Source organism: Leuciscus leuciscus (assembly GCF_965113295.1).
Source record: "Leuciscus leuciscus genome assembly, chromosome: 13".
NCBI classification, from domain to species: domain Eukaryota; kingdom Metazoa; phylum Chordata; class Actinopteri; order Cypriniformes; family Leuciscidae; genus Leuciscus; species Leuciscus leuciscus.
This window is the reverse complement of record NC_138737.1, coordinates 15,284,365-15,298,223: the sequence shown is the minus strand read 5'-3', so window position 1 is coordinate 15,298,223 and position 13,859 is coordinate 15,284,365. Positions and strand designations below refer to the sequence as shown.

General features: G+C 36.9%; 1 protein-coding gene across 1 annotated transcript; it reads right to left on the bottom strand.

Annotated features, from left to right (window-relative positions):
• Positions 1-100: 100 nt before the first annotated feature.
• Positions 101-13,752, bottom strand: slc26a6.1 (solute carrier family 26 member 6, tandem duplicate 1). The gene is given in 24 exon segments (XM_082188620.1): positions 101-590; positions 748-857; positions 1,024-1,078; positions 1,307-1,354; positions 1,357-1,458; positions 2,417-2,506; positions 2,774-2,843; positions 2,950-3,056; positions 3,187-3,282; positions 3,371-3,448; positions 3,822-3,935; positions 4,054-4,201; positions 4,316-4,398; positions 5,184-5,330; positions 5,411-5,575; positions 6,089-6,237; positions 7,688-7,798; positions 8,192-8,331; positions 8,468-8,610; positions 9,441-9,477; positions 9,839-11,157; positions 11,957-12,014; positions 12,117-12,216; positions 12,581-13,752. Coding segments are annotated over 21 exon segments (2,094 nt in total). The 5' UTR covers positions 9,910-11,157; positions 11,957-12,014; positions 12,117-12,216; positions 12,581-13,752; the 3' UTR covers positions 101-560.
• Positions 13,753-13,859: the final 107 nt, after the last annotated feature.

Genomic DNA, 13,859 nt, shown 5'->3' with positions numbered 1-13,859 from the left:
CAACACACTTGTGTGAACTCTACATATATTAACTGAATTGTAATAAGCTGGTGGAGTTTGGCTGTTGTCAGACACCCCGTTGTATTGACTGGAGTGGTAATAATTATTTAGATCTTTATTTTCCATTCTATTCATGTTTCGATATGTTGTTCTTTTGAACATATTTGATTTATTTTACTGTCTACAAACCAAATTGGTCTCTAACATAAAAAACATATGTTAATAAGAATCTGGGAGATTACAGATGCACAGACATGCAGTACATAAAGTTTCTAACCTAAAAGTAGAAAAATGACTAAAACAAATAAACCATATAAAATATGTTTATGGTGTCAGAGATAATTTCACGTTCAATAGCCGATAAACAAACAGCTGTTGCCACATATCACCTTAAATCCAGATGGATGCAAAAAGTTGCTTCAAACCATTAAATCAAAATTGGAAGTTCCTCTCCTTTCTTGTTTTGTCTAGAAGTGTCTCATCTAAACGCCAGTGTTGAAGGGTTCTTTCAGGTTTGCAGGTTCATGTGTCCGCTGTTCATGAAGGGAGGTCATTAAAGGTCACAGCTCTGTAACATCTGTGCCTGTGTTCTGTAAAATATAGATGCGTAATTTAATTAGAATGGAAAATGCTATTGAATTACAGCAAACTACAACAGCCCTATACAAACACAAAGAGGAAAAAATAGCAAAATAATCAGAAGACACAGATATAACAGCATTTAAACACACACACACACACACACACCTGTAGCCCCTGGTAGTGTAGGATTGCATGATGCACTGAGGGGAAAAATGAGGAAAGAGACAGAAAATCTGGAACTAAACCATGGTTCTTTATCTGAGATAGTAAACCATCTAGAAACAAACAAGAAATACAGAATATATATATGAGTGCATTAAACATGTTAAATAGTTCAGTTCTTGGATGAACTGTTCCTTTTAAAGTCACAGTATATCTGCTAATATAAAAACGACATGTTTGATCATGTGAGAGAGTGGCTGTGTGTGTCAGACGTGCTACCTGGACATGCAGCACAGAAAAACGAGGTCTGTGTGTTCTCAAAGTCCTGAAGCACCTGTGACCCAGAGAGAGTGGTAAGACACGCACATTCGCAATCAAACACAGACACAATGACATGCAGAATTTAAACTGCCATTCATTAGTTAGGAGTTCATGAGAGTCAGTAACAGGTAATCTATTTCTGTTCATCTCTGGTAAAATATCAACACTTCTACGTGTGTGTGTGTGTGTGTGTGTGTGTGTGTGTGTGTGTGTGTGTGTGTGTGTGTTCTGTGCCACTAACTGATTTGAATGTGCCCATGGCCACTGAGTCCATGAAGGTCAGATGAAGGTGACTCCACTGAGCTCCAGAATAACGCAGTGCTGCACACTCTGAGCCCCCTGCTGGTCTGGAGGACTTACTTCAGGATTCTCCTTAATGCCTTTACTAACAGCCTGCACATACATAAATAATAATAAAATATAGACATATTTGAATGAATGGAAAGCAGGGAGCTGTAATGGAGGTTGAACTAGGGGTGTGCGATATCAAAATTTTTTATCGTGAATGATTAAAATGTCTCTACGATCTGCTTTTGAAGAAATATCGTAGTATCGTGCTACAATGTATTCTATCAGTTGCAGTTCTGGCGCCTCCGTCCCAACATACTGTACAATGCGACGTACATTCACATCACGTTAACGCAGAGGTTGAGTTACACTCACGGGATACTGCAATTCACAAATGTTCATTATTTGCATGTGCTTTAAAGCCTTGCCAGTTAAACATTTGTCCTTGTCCGTTTCAGTGCCGGTGTCCGTGCCGCTTTGCCATCACAGGAATAAATTACATTTTTACATTATATAAATATATGAATATTGTCACATTTAGTTTTGGGTTTTGTTTCATGTTCATGTTTCATGTCTAGTATTTTGAAATTCTCAAAGTCATGTTTCCTGTTTGTCTTATTGGTTGACTGTCTTGGTTGTTCACAGGTGTTTCTTGTTAGTCATTAGTCTTTGGTGTATAAATAGCCCTCATGTTTCCATTCTATCTTGTCTAGTTTTGTTTGTGTAACCGCTGTTGGTGAGTCTCATGTAACCAAGTCAAATTCACGTGTTGTGTCATGTCGGTGTCTATTTTGCTGTCCGTGTTTGTGTCGGTGTCCGTGCCGGTGTGTCCGTGCCGGTGCCAATGTCCGTGTCGGTGTAGGTGCAGGTGCCGGTGTACGTGCTGGTGTCCGTGCCGGTTTGTCCGTGTCCGTGTCGGTGTGCCAGTGTCGGTGTGTCCGTGTACGTGCCGGTGCCAATGTAGCACTGGCATCGTGATAAATCGTGATAAAATTGTGAATTGTGATTTTCCTGAAAAAAATTGTGAGATGATATTTTTGCCAAATTGCCCACCCCTAGGTACCTGTTTTAGTGATGTGAAGGTCTGGTCTGCATTGGCGTAGTAAAGTGGATTACAGCAGGAAAATACAGTAACTCCGGGGACCTGGAGTGCCTGAAACCACAAAATTCAGGGAATTCTGGAATCATTAACATTTATTATTGGTTACAAAAAGTTTCTTATGCTTACCAAGGGTGCATTTATTTAGTAAAAAAATACAGTAAAAAACATATAATTGAAACTTTAAATAACTGCTTTTTATTTTACTATATTTTATAATGTATTCCTGTGATGGCAAAGCTTTATTTTCAGTAGTCATTAATTCAGTCTTACTGTATTTTTGATCATGTAAATGAAGCTTCGGTGAGCATAAGAGACTACCTTTGCATATTTCTCCAGATCCCTGTAACAGTCTGTATCAGCGATATGCCCAAGAACGGCAGACCTGGCACTGAAAAATTTGGAAAGAGGAAGAATAAGTCAGTATGAGAAAGATGAGAAAAAGAAAAATAGAGAGAGACACTGTAGATAAATATCAGACAATGCAGATGACTCACTGCTGTGTCCTGAAGACAATGGTAAGGAGAGAAAACACAATTGCAATGCCAAGCCCCAGGTCCAGGTTAAACACCAGGGCACTGAGCAGTGTCACTACCCACACAACCTGCAGTCTCAGTGGGAAATACACACAGGAAACACCCTGAATGAAAGGCCTACATGGAACATGATTTTGATCCAGGTGCATGTTGTACTTGGGTCAGTTATGTTAGGATGAATGGATTAGGTGCCCTTACCAGGTCCAAGCGGTCGGTATTCCACAGTTTCGGCAAATCTTTAACTTGTGCAAAAACCCCTTGCAGATTAACTAAAATAATTACAGCCAAAACTGTCTGAAACACACAAATACACTTTATAAAATCACCTTATTACACTATATCCATTTAATATAAACTTCCCAATTGAATGTGATATTGGGACCTTTGGAAGCTGCTGAAAAAGGGGGCCGAACTTCAGCAAGATCAATAGAATTATCAGTGCAGACACTAGAGAAGACACCTGAGAAAAAGAGAGAGGTCATGTTCATCATGGAGCATTGGCATTGGCATCATGGGCATTTTCTTTTAAGCATGTGCTTTGGATTTTATCAGTGAGCTTTTGCTGATAAGAAAGAGAGATGTTAATGTTCAATGCCTTAATAACAGAGTCACATGCTGCATTTCTTACAGCACAATTCAGTTTCAATTTGTAAATAATGAATGCAAAAAAAAATTATGTAATTAAATGTCTGTACTTCATGTGGCCAGTGCCTGAAAAACACTAAAAGTCTGAGAAAATACTCAATATAATCTTCCCATGTAATGTGATTCGCAGGGAGTGTACATTTGTGCATGTACATTTGACTGTAACATGAGACAGCAGGTGTTTGCACCTGAGTTTGTCCGCCTGTACTCTTCTGCACTGTGCTGCGAGATATGGATCCACTTACTGGAAAGCACTGGAACACCCCTCCAATAGAATTACACAGACCCATAGCCAACAGCTCCTACAGGAGGGAGAGACCATTTGTGAGCAGACAGAGGAGAAGCTGAAAAGAGGGCGTACTAGCCTTATTGTGAGGTTCCAGGGAACAAATTGTTAAAGTTACAACATTTGCATATTACCTGGTTGCTGTGAAAGGGGTACCCATATTTATGAGCAAACATCATGCCCAATGAAGCTTGGAAACCATAACCCACCACTGCCAGTGCAAGAGCTGTCAATAACAGCTCCTGAGAGAAGGAGAATGATGGAAGGGAGGGAGGTGAGAGACTTAGGGATAGAAAAGGAGAGAGAAAAGGGGACAAATGAGAGAGAGAATTAGTTTCAACACCGAAATACGTCCAGCTAATTGGTTCTATAAAGAAAATCCAACACTCTGCTGACCCGGTTGGAATGGGTCCAACGATTTGTATTCCATACTGACCGGACAAATCAAACTGCAATGATGACAGAGTGGTAGAGATAATCTAGAAACATGGAGAAAGAATTACTGTTGCACAGAAATATATAAAAAAAAGGAAACCATGCTGTTTAATTCATTCAAATTAAAACTTTTGTGGTACTACTCCAATACGGTTCCATTTGTGAACATTAGTTAACTATATGAATAAAATATAAACAATGAAAAATATTGATTAATGTTATTTTAACATTTACTAATACATTATTCAAATCAAAAAGTTGTATCTGTTTATATTATTTACTGGAACTGAGCTAACATGAACTAACAGTGAACAGGTGTATTTAACTAATGTTAACAAAGCTATAACAAATGTATTGTTCTTTGTTAGTTAATACATTAAGTAATATATAGTAATGGGATATAGTATAGTAACAAAGTAATGGGACCTTACTGTAAAGTGTTACCACATTTTTTTCCACATAAAAATAAAAACTAACACGACTGGGAAAAATACATTTTAGTTCATGATCCATGGAATATTATAAAACTTGAAACCTTCCAGTATTTAACATAAAAATGACATTAGGCAGAAATAACACTAGACTGTATGAAAATAATAAAACAAATAAAAAATAAAATATGATATGATGTGATATATAAATAAATAAATAAATAAATAAATTGAAACTTACAATGGAAAAAACGTAATTGATGAAAGTGAAAGCTAGCAACAACTAAACTATAGGACAGAATTATATTGACAAATACTACATTAAATAGAAACTAAATAAATTAAAAACGATAAAAACCCTGTTTCAAGTGTGTGTGTGTGTGTGTGTGTGTGCCCACCAATACCAGCTCCCATGGAATGGGAAATCGAGTGCTCCAGCATGAATTCAGCACCTTTCCACCAACAAGTAAAACCAGGGAGACAAAGGAAATGACCAGTGTCGCTGGTAATACATTCCTGATTTCAGACACAATGTTTGAAAACATCTGTCGAACACACATATGTACACTCAGCATTTGAGATATACAGAGATCACAGAGGTAAAACACACAGAGCTCATTCTCACCCAGAACATAGCGAGGACGCCTCTGTGTCTGACTATGGAGATGCCCATCAGTAAAGGCAGCTGGTGAACAGTCACATGGATGGCAGCTGCCATAGTGTATCCACTGACCAACGGCTGAGACAACCACCGACACACTCCTCCACAACGGAGCACATATAGCACAATCTATAGGGAGAGAGTTTTATACAAAGACACACACACTCTAATACAGAAGTAAAGGCAGGGTATGCAATTTGTTTAATAAACACTTTTTGTTATACTGGTCAAAACTCTCCTCACATCCTGACAGAAATCAATAATTGCTTTAATTATGACACGTGACATTATACCCGGAGCTGTTCAAGTCCTCAGACTCGGATTTAAGCGTTTCTATGTCAACAACACTATCAACGCCGAAATGAATCTGCAGCAGTCAGATGGTACAAGTAAGAGCTCTGTAAGTTGTTTAAGTTCATTATTATTGTAATGTTATGTGCTTTGAGACATGAGATAGTTTAACGCCGTCTCTCGTAACGCTTTGCAGACTCTGCTGTGTGCGTTCATGTGTTTTGAAGGAGGCGTGGCTTTGGAGACGCTCTGAAGGGAGGGTGGGATCTTATGTTTTCAAAGCTAGCTTGCTATTGCTAGCCTCTTCGCAATGGCCTATCCTACATTTAATACAGCATGTGTGCGTTTTACCTGCATTAATCCACACATAATGGTCAACTGAGCTGCAAAGGCAACTCTCATGCTTTCAGCCTCAATCTCATCGCTCTCTGCTCCGCTGCCTGGCAACACCACATCACCTGTTACTGTACCAACCATGATGGAAAGGATAGAAAAAGTACCTGTGGATCAGACAGATCAACAGATAGACCTGAATGGCCAGTCAAATAAGAATCAAGCCACTTGATGGACTACCAATATTTATATATTAAATAATGTTTAATAAGTTTTAGTTTAGTTTTTTTATTATGTTATTTTATATTACACTTTAAGGGCCCTATTTTAACGATCTGAAACGCAAGTATCAAGCGCGAAACGCAAGTAACTTTGTGGGCGGGTCTTGGGCGCTGTTGCTATTATACCGGCGGGATAAATGACTCTTGCGCCCGACACAAATCTAAAATGGGTTGGTCTGAAGTAGCTTCATTATTCATAGGTGTGGTTTGGGCGTAACGTGAAATAAACCAATCAGAGCGACATCTCACATTCCCTTTAAGAGCAGGCGCGCTTGTTCTAAAGCGGATTGCTATTGTAACGGCGGATTTGCCAGGCGCGCAATCTATCTATCTATCTATCTATCTATCTATCTATCTATCTATCTATCTATCTATCTATCTATCTATCTATCTATCTATCGTAATAATGTATGATTTGCAAAAATGAAAACTGCTGCTTCTGTGTAGATGAGAGAATCAAAGTGTATGCGAGTTGTGCACATTGATTATGGCCAAGCATGCACCCTTAAAATAGCATCTGAATAACATGCTCAACGCGCCACTGACTTTAAACTAGTTTTTTTCGGTTAGTGGCGGAATTGTTTTCTAAACCTGTAAAAAAGCATGAGGGAACGTTTGCGCCGGAACACGCCTCTTTTCGCTGAACCGCCCCTGGGAGCGCAAGTGTATTTCTTAGTTAACCGACGTGCGTCTGTGGAGGGAAAAGTCCGCTGTGTGCGGGTGCAAAATAGGAATGATACATGCGTCGCTGTACAAAGTCAATTGCGCTGGGTGCAAGATAGGGCCCTAAATGTCACAATCTTTTGTTAGGAAACAAGTATTCATTACTTTAATGAGCTCATTGTTTCTGCTTTAAATTATTACATTGTTTAAATTAATACATTTTTAGCTAACTGTGTTTTGTATATGTACATTTCTGAAATACATAACTTAGACAGTTACCTCTGATAACAGATCACTTTAAATTGTAACGTGGACTCATGCATTTTCTGTAAAGCTGCTTTGAAACGATGTGTATTGTAAAAAGCGCTATACAAATAAAGGTGAATTGAATTGAAGTTCAAACTACTTTATGTAGTTGTATATTTTATTGTTATTAGTTGTTTTATACTTAATTTTATATCTTATTTTAATATGTTTAGTTTTTTACTGTGTTATTTTATATTTTTTTATTTTGTGTTATTATATTTACAAATCCATATATTGAAAAAAATATCAACAAATGGGCTTGTTACAACATTTCATTTTTTGGGTGAACTACTCCTTTAAAATCTTTTTTCTTGCAAAGCGGCTTTGTGTACGTACCTGCAAAGATAGTTCACGTATGTGTACTTACCCACAGAGATGTGTCTGGATGTTCCAAATATAAAGTAGATGAGAACAGGGTAGAAAGACGAATAAAGACCAAACACTGGAGGAACTGCAGCCAGCAATGCATTAGCCATCCCTACGGGAATTGAAAAAGGCTGAAAATGAACAATTTGTGTGTAGAAGAGTGTGTGCAGTTCTGTACAATATAATTAGTCATTACATCCACTTTATCTGTCTGATTTGAACCACGGTGCATTGTGAGGAAAATTATTGGCTGCCAGCCGATAATGCAGATCTGTAGGTGTCTATTATGAAAAACAGGACGATGAAAATCATAATCGACCCCTCACATCACAGGCACTTCAAGTGTCTCACTCTCAAGAGAACCCTAAAATTAGTCCATGGCTTTAATCTACGTTGACCGTGATAAAATCTTTATACTTAGCAAATAAATTTTCTTGTAAGCCATACATACATATATTTATATAGCAGCTCAAATATCACAGGATTGTGTGTGAAAGTCTTAAACCTTGAGGCAGGTGCATGATTCCCACACTGATTCCTGATATCACATCTCCAACAGCATCTTTCCTGAGCGAGTATTGTGGCAGCCATGACAAGAGAGGTGCAATAGACAGGAAGCAGCTCTTCAGCCTTGGACCTGAATACCTGATGCAAAACAACAGAGAAATTAATGGTCAGTGTGTGTATTTCTCATGGACACCGTGCCTATTTTGTGATCACAATTATCTTAAGTGTGCATGCTTCTTAAATAAGCTCCTATACTCTTCTCACCCACACTCACCGGCTCTCCTCCTTCAGCTTTCCCCAAATTGTCTGGTGCTCCTTCCACCTGCGCTGTCCCTGGATATCTAGTTGTGCTTCATTCAGACCATAAACAGGATTAGGATTGAAATTCTCACTCTGTGAAAGTCTTTGATTGTCCATCTGTGAGAACAAGAAGTAGTAGCTAAAACAGGCACAATCTTAAAACGGAGTGTATGATTATGTTCCTCATGTGCTAAGCTGTTGTGACGTGGCCTTGAACTCATAGCAAACTGTCTATTATCATTCTTACAAGCAAACTCATCTAAAACAATTAAACTGGAAGTCTATAATTGGAAAGAGAGAGACAGATTCTGCACTTCCAGACTTCCAAAGTGTTATTTATTTTCTCAAATGTTCACAGACATTCATCTTTGGATCAGCTTCGGTCTGACCAAAGGTTAAAAGATTTTAATCTACCACTCCTGAGAACAGAGATCATATTAAACATCACGTGAGCGACAGCTTGTACTCAACAGACTTGTTTCAATTTTTACCGTTGTACTTTAATAATGATCTCCAGATAATGATTATGCAACTTCCTTGTAGGAGGCAGGGCTATATTATCCAATAAGAAGACAAGCCACTCTTCAACAAATAATGCCTATTCAGTCATTAGAAAATTGACCTTTGACAATATATATATATATATATATATATATATATATATACAGACTGAAGCTACAGAAGACATAGCCTACATCAAGTCTGCAATGTTTTATTTATATATTTATCAGTAAATGGACAGAACTCAACACAAGCAGATGTTACACCAGAATAAATGTTTCTGAAGCCATATTTATACACACAGTATTACAGTTTAAAAAGTATACCAGTTACAAAAATTTGGTGGGAAAACACTAAAGTATGTAAAATATCTGGTCCCGGCTAAAGGGCGCAGTCTTAACGGGATGGTTCACCCAAAAATTTAAATTCTGTCATCATTTACTCACCATCAAGTTGTTCCAAACCTGTATGAGTTTCTTTCTTCTGTTGAACACAAAAGAAGATATTTTAAAGAATGTTGGCAATCAAACAGTTGACGGTAGCCATTGACATCCATAGTAGGAAAAAAATACTATAGAAGTCAACTGTCTGGTTACAAACGTTCTTTAAAATATCTTCTTTTGTGTTAAAGAAAGAAACTCATACAGCTTTGGAACAACTTGATTGTGAGTAAATTATTTTTGGGTGAACTATCCCTTTAATAGTGTGCAAAGATATCAGCAGCCCAAACTGATAACGCATCAAAGCTCATCTGCGACTATCAGCACTCTTTGATAGGAGCACACGTGAGGACAGTTGAGTGTGCAGTAAAAGTGTAAATAAGCTTATCAATTAGTTTTCTTACCTTGTCAAGAGAATTCCCTGAATTCTGTTCTGTGTGTCCTGAGGAAAGCACTTTATTACCCCTGTGCACATGACCCGAATAGCTCAACAATACCTCAGGCCACCTGTGGGACATATCTCAGCTCAATGTCTCCCCTTAAATATGTTCATTGTTTTCTGTTGTTTAAAGGTCTGATTTATAATGTTACCTCATATATAATTAATCACAGATGCTGTCTCCACCCTACATAATAATCATCATGGTAATTTCCCCCAACTCTGTGTCTCATTGGTAAATATAAATTTAGACAGTGCTTAACATTAGAAGGCAAAAGGTTGTACAAACTCACACCCACACATCCTCTAAATATACATTTAACAACCTAAAAAAAAGTATCAAAAACAACAAACACAAGCTGGGGAATTTCCATTACTCCATTGGTCACTGTATGTTTATACTGTATATATATATATATATACATACATATAACATTTTAAAGTAATGATTTCTTAAAAACTTATATGATTGCTTGTATTTTATTCAACAAAGATAGAGGAAATTTTTTAACCTGTATTAAGTAATATTTCACAAGATTCATGTTTTACTGTATTTTTGATAAAACAAAATGCACCTTGGTGACCATATATACAGTGCATCATAAAAATGATGAAGTGCATCTTTAACCTTCAGAAATGTGCACCACAAACAGGATAAAAAGCCAAAAATGTATCCAACATCACTCTTAATCTAAAAATCTGATTAAGCATATAATGCTTATGTGAAGTCATGCCATAGCCTGGTAATATTGAGCATGATGTGAATTTGCATACATAGTTTTTCTGCCCCAGATGTAAACTTAGAGTAGCATGTTTTTCCTCAGTATTGAAACTGCCTCAGGAGCACAGTGAGATCTCTGAGCCGCTCCGCTCTGCTCCGTGCGGACTGGTGAACCGGCAGCTCAAAAAACGAAAAAGTGAAACTTCGAGAAAAGCTCAGATTTGTTACTTGCCTCAGAGGGGGTAAACGGGGAGGTCTAGAGGGGTGTCTTGGTGGAAGGGGCTTGCGTTTTACTCTGGCACTCTGTTCATTCTCAGGTTCAATGTTTTTGATTTGAGAAGGGGGTGGAGGGGGTAGCGGAGGATCTGGTGCTGTGATTGGCTTCGAGTGGGCAAGAGGAAGGGGTGAAAGTGGAGGGGGGAAACTGGTAAAGGAGGACTCGGAGTGGGAGGAGCCTTCCCAGGGTGCCATGCTGTCAGGGGCCACAGATGAGATGGGAGGATGCCCACGTTTTCTCATGTCGGCCTGAGGAGGATGTTGGGGGGTGGATAGAGAAGGCCTTGCTAAAAGCAGAATAGATGAAGAAATAGAATCAGAATTGTATTGAAGCATGTTTCCACATTAGAATAAAAAAAAAAATGAGACTTTATTTTTTGTAGTAGCGACTACATATTTCTAAATATGAAATGCGACTATTTCTCATAATTGCGACTTTCTTGCAAATGTAATTTTATATTTCATTATTGTGATTTTTCCATAATTGCAACTATTATATTTATATAACTGCATCTATTTTTCATAATTGTGACTTTATGTCTCACAGCAATAATATTTATATCGTATTTGCGAGTATTACAACTTGTAATTGTTTTTTATATCAGGTATTTGCAACTTTATTTTTCACAATTGCTACTCTTTATAAACTTCATTACCTGCTTTGATGTAGGAGACAGGATCTCATATATTTCTAAATTCCCCTTTATTTAACCTTATCTCACACACATGTTCAGTTCTAATTATCCCCTCACCTAACAAGTCCATTACAAAGGCACACGTTGGGACAATAGCAGCTAATTAACGTAGCACCTCCTGAATATCCTTGAGTTTGTACTTGCATTGTCTATTGATGAGCTCAGGTAACATTGTGTAGACAGGAGAAACAAAGATCAATGTAAACACACAGTTTATATGTCACGTATGAGGACTGATTAGCATTACTTCTCGTGCATTGTTATTAAAAAACATTTGATTTCCAGTCAAATCAGTTAATATCTGACAACATCTTGCCATAAACTGTATTAATGCACTGATTCCATATAGACTATAAAAGTAATTTAACTATAGGTGATGTATTGACTATACCTGCAGTTCTGTTGCCTGATGAACCAATCAGAGGAAGCCTATCCTTTGATATATTGTCCTGTATAGTGATATCACACACGATCATGACTGTTTAATGATGTTATTTGAGTTAATGTGCTGATACTGTATATTCACTTGTGTATTCAATCCATTTTCATACCGTGTCATTCTCAGCCTCCTTTTTCTTTCGTTTTTGAGGTATCTTAGAGTTCTTCTTTCCAGATTCCTCCTCTTTAAGGGCTTCTCTGAACCGTGACATCCTTTTTCAAAAGATCAAGACACACACTGTGACTCACTTCAAACAAAGAGACACATCAGCTTCATAATAAAATAAACATTAACTGAAATAAAATAGCATGCATAAAAACATTTTATTTCAGCTACTTTCTCATTGTTGATGTACTAAAATAACTCAAAATAAAATAAAAAATAATAAAAACATATATAAATTACAAAAACACACAACAAAATGACCAAAACCTTAACTAAGATTAAAATTAAAATTAAATAAAAAATAGACTAATTCAAAATATCAATAAAAACTTAAATAGTCTCTCAATTATACTAAAGTAACATTGATCGCCATTGCAGACTTTTACTCACATTAGTCATTATTATACTCACATTATCCTTTCAACTTTTATCTTCTTCTCCTCACATTTTGTCACTCCTTTTTTACATCATGTATTCAGAAAATATTCTCATTCCTTTCTTTCAAATTCTGCAAACCTTGTGGCTTTATATCTTTGACTCCCTCACGTGTTTCCTTTCCTCTCTCGTTCAGCTGTGGATTAAAGGGACTGGCCATCGAGCCGCTACGATGATGAACAAAAGGGAACTGGAGAAGGGGGTGAAATATTTATACTTAGTTGCACAGCCAAAGCCCCCCAACACACTGTGTACCCTCTGTCTCTGTCTCTCTCTCTGTCTGTGTCTCTCTCTCTCTCTCTCTCACCTGCTGGCCTGTAGCCCAGGAACGCATTGATCCATTACACATGCATGATTATATCTTCAAGCCATTAGCCACTCACACACATGCACACGTACACAGTCGCAACATATTTGGTACAATTTAAAAGTTTGGACACACCTACTCATTCTTTCCATACCTACTCATTCTTTCCATATTCAATTCTATATTTAGCATTTTAGAATAATAGTCACCAAAACCAAAACACAAAAGGTGTACAAACCAAATCAAAATGATCTATCAATCATCTTTAGGTTCTTTTTAAGCAGTATTGAAGGTGTTCACATGTATGTTTGGCCCAGTTCATCCATTTCATTAATTACAATTCTATTTGTCATTTATTTTTGATATATAATTCATATGATTACAAGCATTTCAAGCACAAGCCTCTCTTATTTTAGTAAGCATATACTATTATAGTATTTATTAATGTTTTAAATTGGCTTTCATTTTGATATTTTCACTTTTTAATTTAGTTTTAGTAATCTTATGTACTTTTGTCATTTTTATTATTTAAAAAGACTAATTCATTTTTTTGTTGTTTTATTAATTTTAGTACTTCAACGATCAGTTTAAGTTTTTCATTAAATATTTATACTGTAGTCAACATTGAAGTGGATCAAAACCTTTCATCAAAGTTATACATGAATTTTGAACAATACCCGTTCTTGTCTTGGACAACTTTGATCAACTTTTTGATCCACTTCAAAATGTTGACTACTGTATTTTATTTCAGCTTTATTTCAATTACCGAAAATGTTTTTTAATAGTTTTGCGTTAGTTAACAACAACACTGGCCGTTATATCAAAATGTCTATTGGATGATGAGAAACAAATTAAGTCAACCATGTGTCCAAAATTTTACTGGTTCTGTACAGCACTGCGACATTCATTGTTAGGCCATATTGAAAATAAAATTGTCTTCACAAGATA